The sequence below is a fragment of the Mangifera indica genome, chromosome 10, assembly GCF_011075055.1.
Source record: "Mangifera indica cultivar Alphonso chromosome 10, CATAS_Mindica_2.1, whole genome shotgun sequence".
NCBI classification, from domain to species: domain Eukaryota; kingdom Viridiplantae; phylum Streptophyta; class Magnoliopsida; order Sapindales; family Anacardiaceae; genus Mangifera; species Mangifera indica.
This window is the reverse complement of record NC_058146.1, coordinates 5,734,458-5,750,318: the sequence shown is the minus strand read 5'-3', so window position 1 is coordinate 5,750,318 and position 15,861 is coordinate 5,734,458. Positions and strand designations below refer to the sequence as shown.

Genomic DNA, 15,861 nt, shown 5'->3' with positions numbered 1-15,861 from the left:
CTTTGCAGCATTAAAAATTGTTAGGCAGTACACTTGTTAATACTGGAAGAAATTGCAAACAATTGAACTGACTGCTCCACTTTATCTTGCTAAATTATCTTAAAATGGAAGAGATGTGCCAGATTTTCTCTTTTCATTAAAAAGATTTGATTTAGGGTAGAAAAGTGTACCTATGTTATCTGAAAGTGAAAAAGTTTCTCGGGTCAAACCTTGGGTGGGACAATGTGATTTGCTCTTTCTTTAATGACCGGAATTCTTGTCCGAGCCAGCGTTGGACTTGCTGACATTAACAACCCTAGTGAATACCTGTTTAAGCTGATTAAGGAAGACGGCGTATCACTTACTGATATTACAGAAGATCAAATAGAAATTTAAAATCGAGAACTTGTAAACATATTGCATTGGTTTCTTTCAAGTCAAACGAAAGCAGAAATGGAAGCTCTAGTATGCAGGAAATTGGGGTGGTCCAACATCGGATAGTTCATCGATTGAGGTCAGTAAAAGTGCGCCAATTCCAGAATTGAAATCTCCAACAGACGTTAGTCAAAGTGAAAGCTAACAGCTTGAATTACGCAAATTACCTCCAAATATTGGGTACATAACAAGAGAAATATCCCTTGCCTTTCGTCCCTGTATCTGATTATTCTGGGATTGTGGAAGCAGTGGGTTCCAATGTTTCCAATTTCAAAGGGGGAGATCCTGTGATTTCCTTCGCACCTTTTTGTTCTTTTGCCCAGTATATCGTTACTGATCAATCTCAATAGTTAGTATCACATACTCTTTGTTTTTTTTAATTTTTTAGCTTCAAAATGAACTGGCTTTTATGTATATGATACATGTTAAATGTTTCATTCAAGGTTTCTAGTGCCCAAGGACTGTGACTTGCTGGCTGCTGCCACTCTTCCTGTTTCATTTGGAACTTCGTATGTAGCCCTCGTTCATAGGGCTCACCTGACCTCTACCCAGGTATCCTGTTGCCATTTTTTTTTTTTGTTATTTAATTGTATATGATAATTCTTGCAAGAGTGGATTCGAGTTAATAATAATTTATTCTAAAGTGAATTCATCGGAAGAACTCCTATTTGTCATAGTTTAAGTCTGAATTTTAATTAAGTATCTGGAGACAGAGTGTACAATTAAGTTTACGTTGGACTTGGATGGATGGGTAGGTCTTGCTAGTTCTTGGTGCTGCTGGAGGTGTTGGCCTTTCTGCTGTACAAATTGGCAAGGTTATTGGGGCCACTGTTATTGCCGTCGCTAGGTACTCTTGTTCATTCAACATCTCGTAAATATTTTGTTGCAATTAAAGGTGGCAGCAGGCTGGACCAATCCCGCCATGGCCCATCGGGCTCACGTGTCAAGCCGTGCCAAAACCCGGCCAACAAAATCTCAATGCTCGGGGCATAGCTTAGTGCCTTTGGGTCTTGCCCCTATAGACTTTTAACAAGCTAACCCATGGAATATGAATTTATTTTAATTATATAAAATTAATTTTTTCAGTTATTTTAGTCTACTACAGTAATAGATTGTACCAGTTAAGTTAATACATCCAAAAAAATTAATTAAAAATTAAAAAAATTAGTTATTATAGTATTGGATCATATTGAATTGGCTAACAAGCTTATCTTACAATTTAAGGTATAGCCTGTCTAACATAACCTAGGGCTTTTTTTGTATTAGGCCTATGCAGGTTAGGTAAAAAAAGTTGTGTTCGTGATGGGCCCTGAACCGGAGTGACCCATTTAACACCTCTAGTTGAAATGATTTTTTGGGAAGAGCGATAGTATCATCCTAAATCAATTCTTATAAACTTTGTATGATATTTTGGATGTCAGGGGAGCTGAAAAGAACAAATTTATAAAGTTATTGGGCGTTGATTATACCTATGCAGGTTGGGTAAAAAAAGTTGTGTTCGTGATGGGCCCTGAACCAGGGTGACTCATTTTACACCTCTAGTTTGAATTATTTTTTGGGAAGAGCGATAGTATCATCCTAAATCAATTCTTATAAACTTTGTATTGCATTTTGGATGTCAGGGGAGTTGAAAAGAACAAATTTATAAAGTCATTGGGCGTTGATTATGGTGTAAACTTGAGCAATGAGAATGTCATCGAAAGTGTCAAAATGTTCCTCAAGTCAAGGAATCTGAAAGGGGTTGATGTTCTTTATGATCCTGTCGGAGGTAAGCTTACTAAAGATTGCATAAAGCTTTTGAATTGGGGTGCTCAAATATTGATAATTGGCTTTGCAAGTGGGGACATCCCTGTCATCCCGGCTAATATTGCTCTTGTTAAGGCACTTATTCCTATGTATTTCTTTCAAGTTTCAAAATCCATGAAATGCCCTTTTTTCTGTTGGTGTCTTGGTGACTTGATGCTTGAGAGATAGTGCCCAAAGGGCTCAGCTTCTGAATCTATTTGGGACATAACCTTCTGAATGTATTGCACAATCATGAGCTCCAAATATGAAATGTGCAAGGAAAGTTTCATAGTTATGTAATACGTAACATGTATCACTGTCCTTTAGCAATTTGCATTTTGGAGCACTAAAATCAAAATCCAGTTGCAACATTAAAGCATTGAAGGAGCTGGACCAGCTGGTTGCCATTAAGCAGTTTAAACTGGCCATTTAAGTGCATTTTCCTTTAAAATATTGTGTAAAAATAGTAAAGCAGACCAAAATGGCTGGTCAATTTCCTAGAACACAGGTACAATATTCAGCTTTCACCATTGGCAAGTTGATCTTACTTTGGTGTAGCCTTCATTTTGTGTTTTACTAATTACAGCTGTATGTTTAAGAATTACATTATTTACAAATGTTTTGCTCATACACAGAATTGGACAATACATGGTCTTCACTGGGGTAGCTACAGAATACATCAACCTGGTTTTCTTGAAGACACTATCAAGGAGTTACTCTCATGGATGTCTAGGGGCTTGATTACTGTCCACATTTCTCATACTTACAGCCTTTCAGAAGTCAGGATCCTTTAATACTCTTTTCATTGTTGCTGTAACAGGTATTGTGAAATTATTTAGTCTTCAAACCCTTGAGACCATTGTGGAGTAGATGTAAACTCTTAAAAAAGATTATCAGGACTTGTGCAGGGTGCATCTACTCCTTCCAGATCCTGTTGTTAACCCAAACTTGGGTTGGTGAGGTTGCCATGACTGCTGAGGGTCATTTTCTAAGTTAATTAATTTTTTTTTTTTCTGGGGTGAATAAGAAAAAGCAATTTTTTAATCTTCTGCTCTGTCCATCAATCCAGATAAAGCTTTTTGTAAGGCTTTGAACAAACAGGATCTTGCAGGTTTCTAGTTTTGGGTTATTCCTGAATTTTCCCTTAGCTGGTATGCATAATTTAAGAATGTGACTGTTGTAACTAATTATTGCTATGGTTCTTATGTTTAATAGATTTCACTTAACTACTTGTACTCAACAGGCCAGGCTTGCGTTTTCTGCCATTAAAGATAGGAGAGCAGTCGGGAAGGTGATGTTCACATTCGATGACTTGAATAGTGTAAGGTCTAATCTTTAAGTTGAAGAGAACACAGCTTAAGTGCAATGGAAAAAGTTTCATTTGCTTGTGTAAATTGTTCAAATCCTATCAGCTATACCAGATACAGTGCAGCATAACGATGGAAGTGCTGGTAAATAAGGGTATTTTAAATAAAGTCCTCATATGCAGATGATGTTAAATAATAGAAACCAAGAATTATTATGTACTATAGCTGCTATTGTTTTGTTTTGCAAATAGAAAGTGACCTATGATATGAAACTATGTACTTTGCTGTTGCTTTGCAGCATAAAAAATTGACAGTCAGTACAATTGTTAATACTGGAATTGTATTCCTGATTTGTGGTAGAAATTGCAACCAATTACACTGATTGCTCCACTTTATAATCTCTAAATCCTAATATATTATATTAATGCACAGGAACCTAATGCCCTTTTAAGTTTACAAAAAATTAATTTATTGCTCAAACCCACCAGATTAATCCTTCACAATTTAGCAGTATGAGATAAGAGGAAAAATAGTGAATACAGATAATCAATTTTGAAGAAGTCTATGGCTCCTGACCTGACAGAATATACGAGCATAACAAATTATGAAACAATTTATTTATCCAGACCATATTCTCCATCACAAGCAATTTATTATCATTCAGATACTGTTGGCATCTCAATTTCTTATGGGATATACAGTAAGAAACAACATTTTATGCTAGATTTTAATTTGTATATATGCACCACTGCCAGGAAATGTTGGTTCCATATTTACATACGGTGAGGAGATGTACTCTGGAGCCTATCTAGGCCTACTGTCTGTTTTCAGAAAGAGCACATATTCCTGTTGCAGCATCTGACCACCGTTCACTGGATCAAAACTGCACCTATAGAAACTGAAAATGGGAAAAAGTAAAAGTATCTGTGAGAAGAATAACCATATAAATTGTGACACTTTAATTTTGGTCTTGAAAAATAAATGAATCACATGCCCATCTGAAAAATCTACTGCGGTAATGAATTTCATTTTATAACTCTGTCATTCACAGAACGTAATGGTTTTAGGAACAAAGTCCTTTTTTTCTATCTTCATTTCTCTGAGAGAAGTTTTTGTCAGTATCCACTTTGATCAGGCATCCAAAGTAACTGCTTCATCATGTTTCACAACTAAACAATTTTCATTATTCCCAGCTACACAGGAACATAAAATGTCACCCCACAATAGTAACAACAGCAGACAACTGTTGTGAAGACAATCACATACCTTCCATCCATGCCAACAATAATCACAGTATTTTGAGATCCAAATGCTGCAATGAATTTGGTGTCTTCTGGTAAGTGGAATTGAGCAAATGACCGCTCTGAGCTAAAATATTTTGGTAAGACTCCTGCAATAAGTACAGAAATGTTAAGTTTTGGAAACACCAGATATTTGTATAACCAAACTTTGATCATTTTATGCATTAAATTTTTCTATCAAGTTTATGCAACCCAGCACACAATCTATATTGCAGGTTTCACGGACTTTAATATTTACGTGGATCAAAATTCCTATTTCAAGGCATTTTCATATAAGGAAACCATATCAAAACCTAATGGTAAATTACCAATGCAGATTACCATTGCTATAGTATTTTCGCTAATTCATCTTCAGTTTAAAGAAAAACGATAAAAAATGAATTATATAACCATTTATTAATAAAAATATCATACCCCTCATAAATGACAATGATGAACTATGGTTGGCACCAGAGCTTGGAGAAATAAGAGCATCAATTGATGTTGAAGAAGTTTGGTTTAAAAGTGTTGGACTTTGAGCAGGAGTACGATGAGAGGAAGAGTCCTCCCCAACCACTCGAACTCTGAGACTGAATATATGAACAGTACCTTTGTCACTTGACACAGCTAGCCATTGGACATTAGGAGAAAGAGTAATATTGTAAATCTCTGCTCTGTCCACACCTCTTCGAACCTACATGTAAGAAGATACTATAAATCCAAATTGTTTGAAAAAGTTATGATTCAAAAGAAAAACAAATTAGCTTTAGTGACGGTGCAAGCCAAACTTTCACTTTTCATATTCTATTTTAATGCATTCCAAAGATGTTACACCTTCCAATAATAAATCTAATTGAATTTCAACAATTGATCAAAAAATAAGCCCAAGTTCCTCACAATAATCATAAATATAATGATCTGCTTTACTGTTTAAAGACCAATGACAACTGTCTGGGGGTTACCTCTTGCAAGCGAGTACCATCCACTGTGTTGAATATCCTTATCAAAGTACCTTTTATACTAGCAGTAGCAAGAAGCAGACCATCTACTGTCAAGGTGATGCACGCAATATTTGATTCATGAGCATTAATTAATTTTACCATATTGAGCCCAAAGTGCTCAACTCGAACCTGCCCTCGTTGGAGCCCCGGGCAAGCCAACACTGATGTACTTGAATGGTGAGAAAGAGAACAAAGGCCCCTTGGATTTGCTAGAGTCTCAATCTGATGCAGAAGCTTCAGATCTATAAAACTGTAAACATATATCTTATGCTCAACAATAACAACGAAGCGATCCCGTCTCAATTTCACTGCACGCACATCAGATCTAAATGCAAATTCACCAATGCACCTGCTCTGATGATCATCCCAAAGGATAACTTTACTGGGCGGATACAGGGAATTACCCCCAGAACCAACAAGTGCAAGAATATTGGAGCGAAACAGCATCTCAACAATTTTAAATCCCCCACTTTTCAAATCGCGTCTGAGTGTTTCCTTAAAAGGCTCACAGTTAAAAATACGAAAGCCAGAACTTGTTCCAGCAGCAAAGCAACCGTAGTCCTGATTCCAGGAGGCAGATAGCAACTCTACTTCATTAACATCATTAAAGTCAGGGTGGGGCGGGTGAAAAGAAGCAGAAGGGCCAGAATTGGGGGATTCAAACGGTCCAAGCATTGTATGTTGAAGGATTCCTCGGGATGACGAAATGGTCGAACTCATCCGGGATGAAGATACGGTCAGTAACACTCACTTGAACCAATTAAAGCCAAAGAAAACCTTGGCAGATATCTGGCATAACACATAACAAAATATATGGATGATGCTTAAAACCAACAATTGATAACCATTTCAAAGCTCAAAGATGAAATATTTTGCCCTGAACCCATCAGATTTCCTAGAAATTCTAATAAGTCATACAATGAACACAAATTCTCCAGATGTTTGACAAATTTATATTAAAGTGAAGGACCCAGATGAAGTCTATGGGTCAAAAAATCACTTAGAGAGTGTACAAATAATGTTAGCATGTATGACACAGCGTATTAATCATAACGAGGATCACTCTTGCAAATAAGGTTATTTCGAAATGATAAAAGTGGAATGAAAAACTAACCTTATGATGTAGAATTGATAATCATCTCTCGTCTTCGGAGGTGTGTTGAGAGGAACTGAAAAATAAGAGAGATCTGAGAAACCCACTCACCCAGCAGAGAGACTCAGACAGGAATAAAGGGAAGAAGACAACTTCGGGGCTTTTATGTATTTTGCTCAATTGATCTAACCTTTTTCCCCCTCCTTTTTTTTATTTTCCCTTTTTCCACCTTGCTTTTTCTCTTTCAACTACGCCATGTTTTCCCCTTTTTTTTTTTTTTTTTTTCTAATAACGATTATATTATATAAATGATAACATACCATTGTATAAGATAATATATTATTTATTAAAACTTTATCTTTTTTCTTCTAAATGAATTATATAACTAAAAAAACCCGTTTAAGAGTAAATATTTTTTAATAATCTCATTAAATTGTATGAATTTTTGTAAATGATGATGGTGGTAATAAAGATGGGAAAGTGACAAGAAAGAAATTAAAAAAGGAAAAAAATATAAATATAATTATTGTTTAAAATTAAATTAGAGAATTTAAATAATTTTAAGAAAAATAAAATTATATTGATGATTAATTTTGGATGGGACATGACACTTAGCCAACACTCAAGATTGTTACCGTGTAAGATGTTTAATGTAGCATTAGATTTGGTCTAATAGGCATCACACTATATATCGACAATGAAATTATGTTATGTATATATATTTTTATATATAATTTATATATATAGATAATATGTTATCATATAATTAAATATTATTATTTTTTAATTCAAAATCATTCAATTACATAATGACACATTATCTATATAGTTAAATTATGTATTAAAACTGTTATACATAATTTTATTATTAACAATGTACTCAAAAATACCATTTTATCTCCGTACCTTCATTTTGACGACAACATTTTCTTCATTAGCCAAGAAACCCCAGCCGACCAACATAAGAACCGCCCAATGGAAAAAGCCACATATATCCTCGATATCTTGCTCATAGTTTGGTTACTAGCATTACATATATATTTATTGATAAAATTATGTATCTGTACTTTTTATATATAATTTAGATACGTAAATGATATATTATCATATAATTAAATAATTTTGAATTAAAAATAAAATAATATTTAATTATATGATGGTGTTAACAAACTTATCCCACCAATTGCAATATTTGTCAACAGTTGAAGAAACCTTTTTCGTTTATATTAGGGAACAAGACTATTTTCCACCCAAATATTAGCACAATCTCAAATCCACACCCATGGGAGATAAAAAACCCAAACTTTCACTTATGGTTAAACTTTTGTTAATTTTTTTTGTTAAAAAGAGGAGTAAAATAGTTATTTTATTGTTTATATTAAAAGTCATAAATTTTATTACTTTTTCCTCCCCCAAGGTTTTAGAAACTAATATTTCACCTTTACCTAAAGTTTTTAAACTTTAAAAAATAACATTTCCACGCCCAAACCTAGGGTTTTCATATTTTTCAAAATTCAGCCGTCCCTATAACTTTCAAAAATAGTATTTCACCCCCACTCTTCAACTTCATATTTCGACGTCCTCTCCGACCTCCTCCTTCTCCTGATATGACGACAATGGTGCAACAAAAAAATCTCTCTTCATCCAAACGCGACGACGAAGAATGGCAAAATGTCGTCCTTTGTCTATTCTTCTAGATTTGGACGACGTTTCGTCATCCAGATCTGGACGACAGAGGTTCGTCCTTCATCGTCCTTTCTAGTCAGAGAAGGGAGATCGGTGGAAAGCGTCAACTATCGGTAGTAGCCGAAGAAGGAAGCAAACCCTAAGGGTGAAATCTAAACTTTTCAAACTTTGAGGATGTTACTTTGAAAAGTAACATTTTCACGCCAAAACCTAGGATTTCCATATTTTTCAAAACTCAGCGTCCCCCATAACTTTCAAAAATAGCGTTTCACCCCCACTCTTGAACTTCATCTTTCGGCGGCCTCTCTGATCTCCTCTTTCTCCTGATGTGATGACAGTGGTGTGACAAAGAGATCTCTTTTCATCCAGACGCAACAACGAAAGACGGCAAAATGTCGTCCTTTGTCTGTTCTTCTAGATTTGGATGACGAAAGTTTGTCTTTCGTCGTCTTTTGTAGTCGGAGAAGGGAGATCGGTAGAAAGCGTCAATTGTCAGTAGTGGCTAGAGAAAGAAGCAAACCCTAGAAGTGAAATCTAAACTTTTCAAACTTTAAGAATGGGTTGAAGTATAGTTTTTAAAACCTCGAGGAGGAAATGATAATATTTTGAAATTTTAAAGTTTATAGGTAAAATAACGATTTTACTCTTGTCTCTAATTGAAAATTTAGATAACAATTTAGTTATGGGTGAAAATTTAGGTTTTTCATCTTTCATAGATATGACTTTGAAATTGGGTTAAAATTTTGATGGAAAATAGTCTTTTTTCCCTTTATATTATATATTCAACAAGGTGGAGTTGGGTTAGACTAGAGTGAAAGTTACAGTGAGGGGGGACCAACTTAAATCAATTTCAAGTAACTTCAAGTAAACAGGAGCAGCAGCTTCTTCTGCAGACTCATGTTGGTTTCCAAAACAGGAGCTTAGCTCAGACATTCTTCTCATCCATATTTGGCAAATCTAACACAGCTCTCTAAATCCCCATTCTTCATTTATTACACTACTTACCCTTCCCCAAGAATTTGACTATTCCAACAATTATTATATTGTTTAATCTCCACTGCCACAGGCACAGTTTCTTATTAAAAGAAAGTGGATTCATGCCTATTTACCTCTCTATATCAGCAAAAGCATTCAACCCAATTCTACATATTTTACACTTCTCTCTACTTGGGACACCACACCCTCCGGTTGTTGTTGCTTAAACTATGCAGTTTCAGTGGAATCAAACAGGTAATATCAAAATGCCTGCAGATAGAGAAGAAAAGTTGAAAACCCTACTATACTTATGCAATATTGTAAATAAACAACATAAATTTTCTTTGCTTAGCCAGTTTTTTGGATGAACTATTAGCCGGGTAGTTTCAAAATCTAATCTGAAAGGATTATTGGGTGTGTTAACTAGAGCTCACAAGAACCCATATGAAAGTAAATGCAAATGTAAAGGTTATAGAAGCCCAAGGCAAAGTTTACTTTCTTGTCTGGCCAAAGGAGAACAGAATAAACTGATCAAGATGTTGTCTTATAAAAAAGAAGAAGCAATTTGAGAGCATTTGTTTTTTAATTTACCCGTGTAGAGAAATGGTAAAAATGAAGGCAACAGAAAGAAGGAGCTCCCTTCAGTCCAAGCACAGAAAAGAAGGGAAACAAAATTATCTCCCGCATCATTCACACAATCACAGTAGCAAAAATAGGAAGCCATTGTCTACTGAGTGCTTGAATGAATGAGTCGGCAGCTAGTTGAATCCCTTGATCCCATCCATAAGTGGGCTGAAGGAAGCTCTCTCACACCATTTCTTCATGCACACACCAAATACCACACCACAACACAATCTCTATCACTCAGACATCAAATTATGAAACAAAAATATTCATTTTCAAAAGCAAAAGTTGTCTTTCATAGTTACAGATGGAGGAGGACTTAACTACCCAGTCAAAAGAGATCAACAAGAGATGCAAAAAGAGTAAACAACACAATTTCTTGGGTGATTTGAGGTAAAAATCCAATCAGCTGAAGTAAAAGGCCATCAAATAATTGTCAATTACCGTGTAATTGACTTGGTAACTCATAAGAAAAGGAAGAGGCAATAATTGATAATACAGCGGTTTCCCATTCAAAGACAATGGACCCAGAAGAACTGATGAACAAAATGAAAGCAAATCACTAAATAAACTCATTCACAAAAGGAAATTCAAAAGTAGAAATATTCCTCAAATTTTGAGCCATAATCAGAAGGAAAAAGTAGTGAAGAGAAATGCGCAACCTATAAGACTAGCTATATATAACATGAAATGATGAAATCTCTTTAGAATATTTACCAATACACGAAGAATCCTGAGTTTAAACATCCAGTATCACTAAAAACTTTCACCAGCAACGCTGGACAACCCTTTTACTTTTCATGTAAATCAGCATAAAGCAAAGGGCTGATATGATCTGATCATGAATCGCATATATATAAGAAAATAAAATGACACAAGAAATATAAAGAATACATACGAGTCAACTTAACTGCTAACAGTCATAGAGGTGAGGGAGTCTCCAAACAGAAACCCTAAATCTCTCAAGCAAAGTAATAGTTGGTAAAACCCTAATACTCAGTTGAAAATTCAAGCAAGAGAGCATACGAAGTATTGGGCACGAGACAAAGGTTAAAGAAGGGAGGGTATGAATGAAGAAATATTAATAGAAGAAAGGTAATAAAGGAGGAAAAAGGGAGTTGCACAAAACAAGGAAGGGAAATAGCAAGGGAAAGGGGCGGTGATGGGTCATTTTCATCATGAGAATCAGAGACAGGAAAGCGACTCCAGATCTTAACAATCTAAGAGAGAGAAGCTTTGTTTCTCCGTCTTCAGGGGATTTTGACATTTTGTAACACTGTATAAAGAAAGAAGAAAGCAATGAAATGAAGGTGTAAGTAAATATGTAAATGTAATGTAATTCTTTCCTTTTCTCCATCTCTTATCTGAGTCTCGATCTCTCTCTCACCATAAGCAAAAGTGATGAGCCACCGGTCTCACTTTCACTTCCACAATAAATACACAGTAAGTCGACCATTTAATGCTTTACAAGGGAACGACAAAATACTGTAAGACAGTAAAGAGAATACATCCCATTGCTCTTCCATCCATTCCTGTACTGCTCTACTCAAAACACCGCTTAGTTTTTACCATAAAAATCACAGACACCCACTGGTATTCTTTAATGAAAGCCATAGCCAGGCCTTGTTTAATATAAACAGAAATCTTCACCATAAACTGTAAATTAAATTATATATGCTTCTCTCACATATGGATGATTGATCAGCCATTAACAGTATTATCTTAGCTCTTTCTGTAAGAATGATAAGACTTATTTCTCTGATTGTATAGCCAATGCAAAATTAATTAAGCCATTGCTACTTACTGTTTGTTCTGTACCGAATCTTGGAAATTTACTTTATGAGATTGATTTGATTTTTGTTTGATTTTGTATTCTCGTAAAACCTACATACATCGGTTACATTGGATCTTCCATGTAGACACAATTCAATAATGAAGCAATTCCCTTTTTCTAAACCGATGATTCAACTAAAATAGAGATGATAATTTGGCTAGTAATATTAGATTTTTGATTCGTCTCTTTTTGAATAAGAGATAATTTCTCAATAAAAACAAGAATGAAGATAAAGATGGAGATCACGATCATTAAAATCTTTGAAATTAAAGATGGGAAGACGATGACGATAAATATATCGTCTCTTTTTCCTCTTCAACCCATCCCTCTTTCCTTACAAATTTTTTAGACTATACATATCGAATTATTTAAAAAATTTTGAATTATTATAAATAATTTTGATATCTAATAAATATTTTAATATTTGTTTGAAAATATAGAGAAGTTTCCTCACGATGATAGAAAAAAGAGATAATTTTTTTTTACAAAAAGTGACAAAAATCCTTCATCATCTCTGTGTCGAGGATAGAAAAAGGGTAAAGATTAAGAAAAGTTTCCCCTATAGGAATGATGATGGAAATTAAAGTATTTGATCCCTATCTGGTAGACCTAACAATTTATGTTATATGATCATATTTATATCGTGTCAATTTAAGTTTCATGTTAGAGATCTTCAACTTTAACTTGATCCTAAGTAGAATCGTATTAAAATTTTTTAACCCTAACTAACTCTTTAATATTCAAATTGCCCTGACCATACCCAAATTGTCCGAAATTATTTATTATTTTTACCCTCTAAGGTATTTTTATCGTTTTTTCACCAAATTACCCAAATATACTATTAATAAAACACAATATAACATTTTGTCTTTTTGGCAAATGCTCTAAAAATTTATATACTAAAACTTTTAAAACACGTCAATAATCTTATTAATCAAATCAAATTTTTACTACTTAATAATAAAATAAAATATTTAAATAAAAATAAAAATAATATGAGTAATTATAATTATACAAAGATACAATTATATGCAATATGTAAATATTTCAAATTCTTACTATAAAGATACAATATATAATTGTAATATGAGTAAAAATTTTAAAAGACATTTATAATTTGATTAATTAAATTAAATTTTTATTAATTAATAATAAAATAAAATATTTAAATAAAAATAAAAATAATTATAATTATATAAAAATACAAATATATGTAATTTATAAAATTTTTAACTATTATTGATATTGTCTTTTAACATTTAATAAATTTCATTAAATTAATATTTCTTTATAATATTCGAGTCAATTATGATCGTATTCAGTTACTTTCGTATGAACTTTAATACTATTTAATTTAATTTTAACTTATATTAAGTTGATTTAAAATAAATTTTTTGTTAAAAAAATAAATTTTAATACAATATTTTGTGTATTATATCATGCCAAATTAACAGATTGGCTTCACTGTCCGGCCATACCCAGCCATTGTCATCTTCAATTTGAAGTCAACATTTATTATCATATATAATTTAGTCTCTTTCACTGACATGCCATTGTATTAATATCTGTGCAGTCAAATTATTTATTTGGTTATATTTTATTTACTTTAAATATAAATTATTTAAAAAATTATAAAATATATATTATTATTATATTTGATAAAATTTAATAAAAATTAGTCAATATAAATAATATGTAATGTTATACATACAATTTTTATATATAAACAAGACGTGTCATCATGTGATAATAATTAATGTATTATTTATACTAAAGATTGTGCACAAAAAATCTTCAATATAAATAATATATTAATTTATTTAAATATCTTTAAATATATTAATTTTAAAATATTTTTTATGTTATAATAAAATAAAGATTACATTAGTAATTTTTAAATATTTAAGGTGAAGATGATAATAAAATTACTATTTATATTATCTATTATATCACTATTGATAATAAAATATTATTAGAATAATTTTTCTTTACCCACATCCAAACCCCCTCTAAGGTTATCCCTAAATTTGGTGTTTAGGGGCAAATGTTGTTGCTATGAATCATATATAAAAAAGGCTGGAGGACTATTTCCTACCCAAAATATAACTTTAAATATTTCATTTATTCATTCATGGGCAGTTAAAATTAACTAAGTCTGTTTGTTATATTATTTTTCCTCTAAAACCTAAAAACTAACAATTTTTTTTCAACCTAAGTTTTCAAAAACAGCATTCCCCCCCTAGGGTTTCCAATTTTTAGATTCAATTTTTTGACTATGTTTCTTCTTCTCTGATGACCTCCAAGTCATGTCTCTTCCTCTCCAATGTGACCTCCTTTCAATGGTTTTCTTCGACAAAGATGATTTGTTTTCATCCAGAGACAAAGAGTCTTCGTTGTTGATGAAGACCTCATTTCGTCTCTGAATAAAGATGATTTGTTTTTGTCAAAAATGAAGACGGTTCGTCTTTGTCGACAATAATACCGAGGACAACCATCAGAAGGAGGCTATGTTGACAAGAAAGAGACGTCGTCTGGAGGTTACTGGAGAGGAAGAGACGTTTTTAGAAAATTGACTCTGAAAAATTAAAAACCCTAGAGAAAAAAATGCTATTTTTGAAAACTTGGATTGAAAAAAATTATTAGTTTTTAAGGTTTAAAAGAGAAAAATGAGATCAAATTTAAGTTTATTTTTAATATTATAGAAAAAATGATGATTTTATCTTTAAAACCGTTAATTTTAATTATTTATAAGTAGATAAATAAAATTTTCAAAGTTAACAAAAAAAAATTTCAGAAAACAGTATACTTTGAGTGGGAAATGGTCCTTTGGCCTGTAAAAAACTATAGTTTAAGTATTTACAGCAGAAGAGGTAGGAGTTGGACAATCATTTTATTTTTCAAGTGGGTACAATACAATTATGAAATCCTGAAGATTGTTTATGTTCTTCTTTGGTTATTTTGGTAATGTGATATGATGAGCAAAAAATGTAGCAATGAAAAGAATGGGTGGGTGGGTGGGTGGGTGGGTGGGTGGAGAACAGTCATAGTTGGGGTAGCCTATGTTATGTACGCTGCTTATTTCTGTAAAGCTCTGAGAATTTGCAGAAAGACCCTGGAATACTATTGTCTTTTCATTGTAGCGCTTTCTGAAACATAGAGAGTGCTTTTGTGGAGACCACAGGGTGCAGCGCATATCAGTCTTTTCTGCCATCAATATCATCATCCATCCCCTGCTTTGGGTCAACACGCTTGTTCCCACCAAAGAAAAATCTAGAACCCTCTCCGGTTAAGTTTTAAAATTTTTAAATTTTTAAAATTAATTTTTTAAATTAAAAATTTTAGTTATAATTATAGATGAAATTATTATTTATTAAAAATATTTAAAAAATTAAAATTTTATTATATATTTTTTTAAATTAAAAAATTAACAATTTTTTTATTTAAAATTTTTAAATTTTAAAAAATGATAATTTTACCTTTAAATTTTTTTTTTTCTATCCAATTATTGTAACAATTTGAAGGAGAGATAGAAGACGATAATCTTTAGTAGATGAATCTATCTCTTTCTGGATATCTATTGACGAAGAGACAAAAGAGACATCTCTTTGTCCACAGAGATGAAGATTCATCTATCAAAGATGATCGCTAACTCTTCATTTCATCGTTAAATGATTGCCATTACTGAAGATGATTGCTAGAAAGATGAGAAAAAAATACTTAAAGATTTGAGAATGAAATAATCAATTGTCAAAACTTAAAAACTTTAAATAAATAAAAATAATTAAAATTTTAAATTTTAAATATTTTAACAAACAACAGTTTTATTTTTAATTATAAATAAAATTTTTAATAAAAATTAACT

At 32.5% G+C, this 15,861-nt stretch overlaps 1 protein-coding gene, 1 long non-coding RNA gene and 1 pseudogene across 3 annotated transcripts; 1 reads left to right on the top strand and 2 right to left on the bottom strand.

Annotated features, from left to right (window-relative positions):
• Positions 1 to 85: 85 nt before the first annotated feature.
• On the top strand, positions 86 to 3,849 carry LOC123228019 (annotated as a pseudogene).
• Positions 3,850 to 4,093: 244 nt separating this feature from the next.
• On the bottom strand, positions 4,094 to 7,061 carry LOC123226840 (autophagy-related protein 18c-like). 2 transcript variants are annotated; one of them, XM_044651358.1, is made up of 5 exons: positions 6,902 to 7,061; positions 5,749 to 6,576; positions 5,222 to 5,480; positions 4,773 to 4,896; positions 4,094 to 4,404 (listed from the first exon to the last, which is right to left on the bottom strand). In XM_044651358.1, the coding sequence occupies exons 2-5, from the start codon at positions 6,505 to 6,507 to the stop codon at positions 4,311 to 4,313; spliced, it is 1,236 nt and encodes a 411-aa protein (XP_044507293.1). In that variant the 5' UTR covers positions 6,508 to 6,576; positions 6,902 to 7,061; the 3' UTR covers positions 4,094 to 4,310. The 2 variants fall into 2 exon arrangements, with proteins under 2 accessions (XP_044507293.1, XP_044507294.1); XM_044651359.1 differs by having other exon boundaries at positions 5,749 to 6,507.
• Positions 7,062 to 9,429: 2,368 nt separating this feature from the next.
• Positions 9,430 to 11,588, bottom strand: LOC123226844. Its single transcript, XR_006504398.1, has 2 exons — positions 11,064 to 11,588; positions 9,430 to 9,811 (listed from the first exon to the last, which is right to left on the bottom strand). It is a non-coding gene; the product is annotated as an uncharacterized LOC123226844 (long non-coding RNA).
• Between the last annotated feature and the right edge of the window lie 4,273 nt (positions 11,589 to 15,861).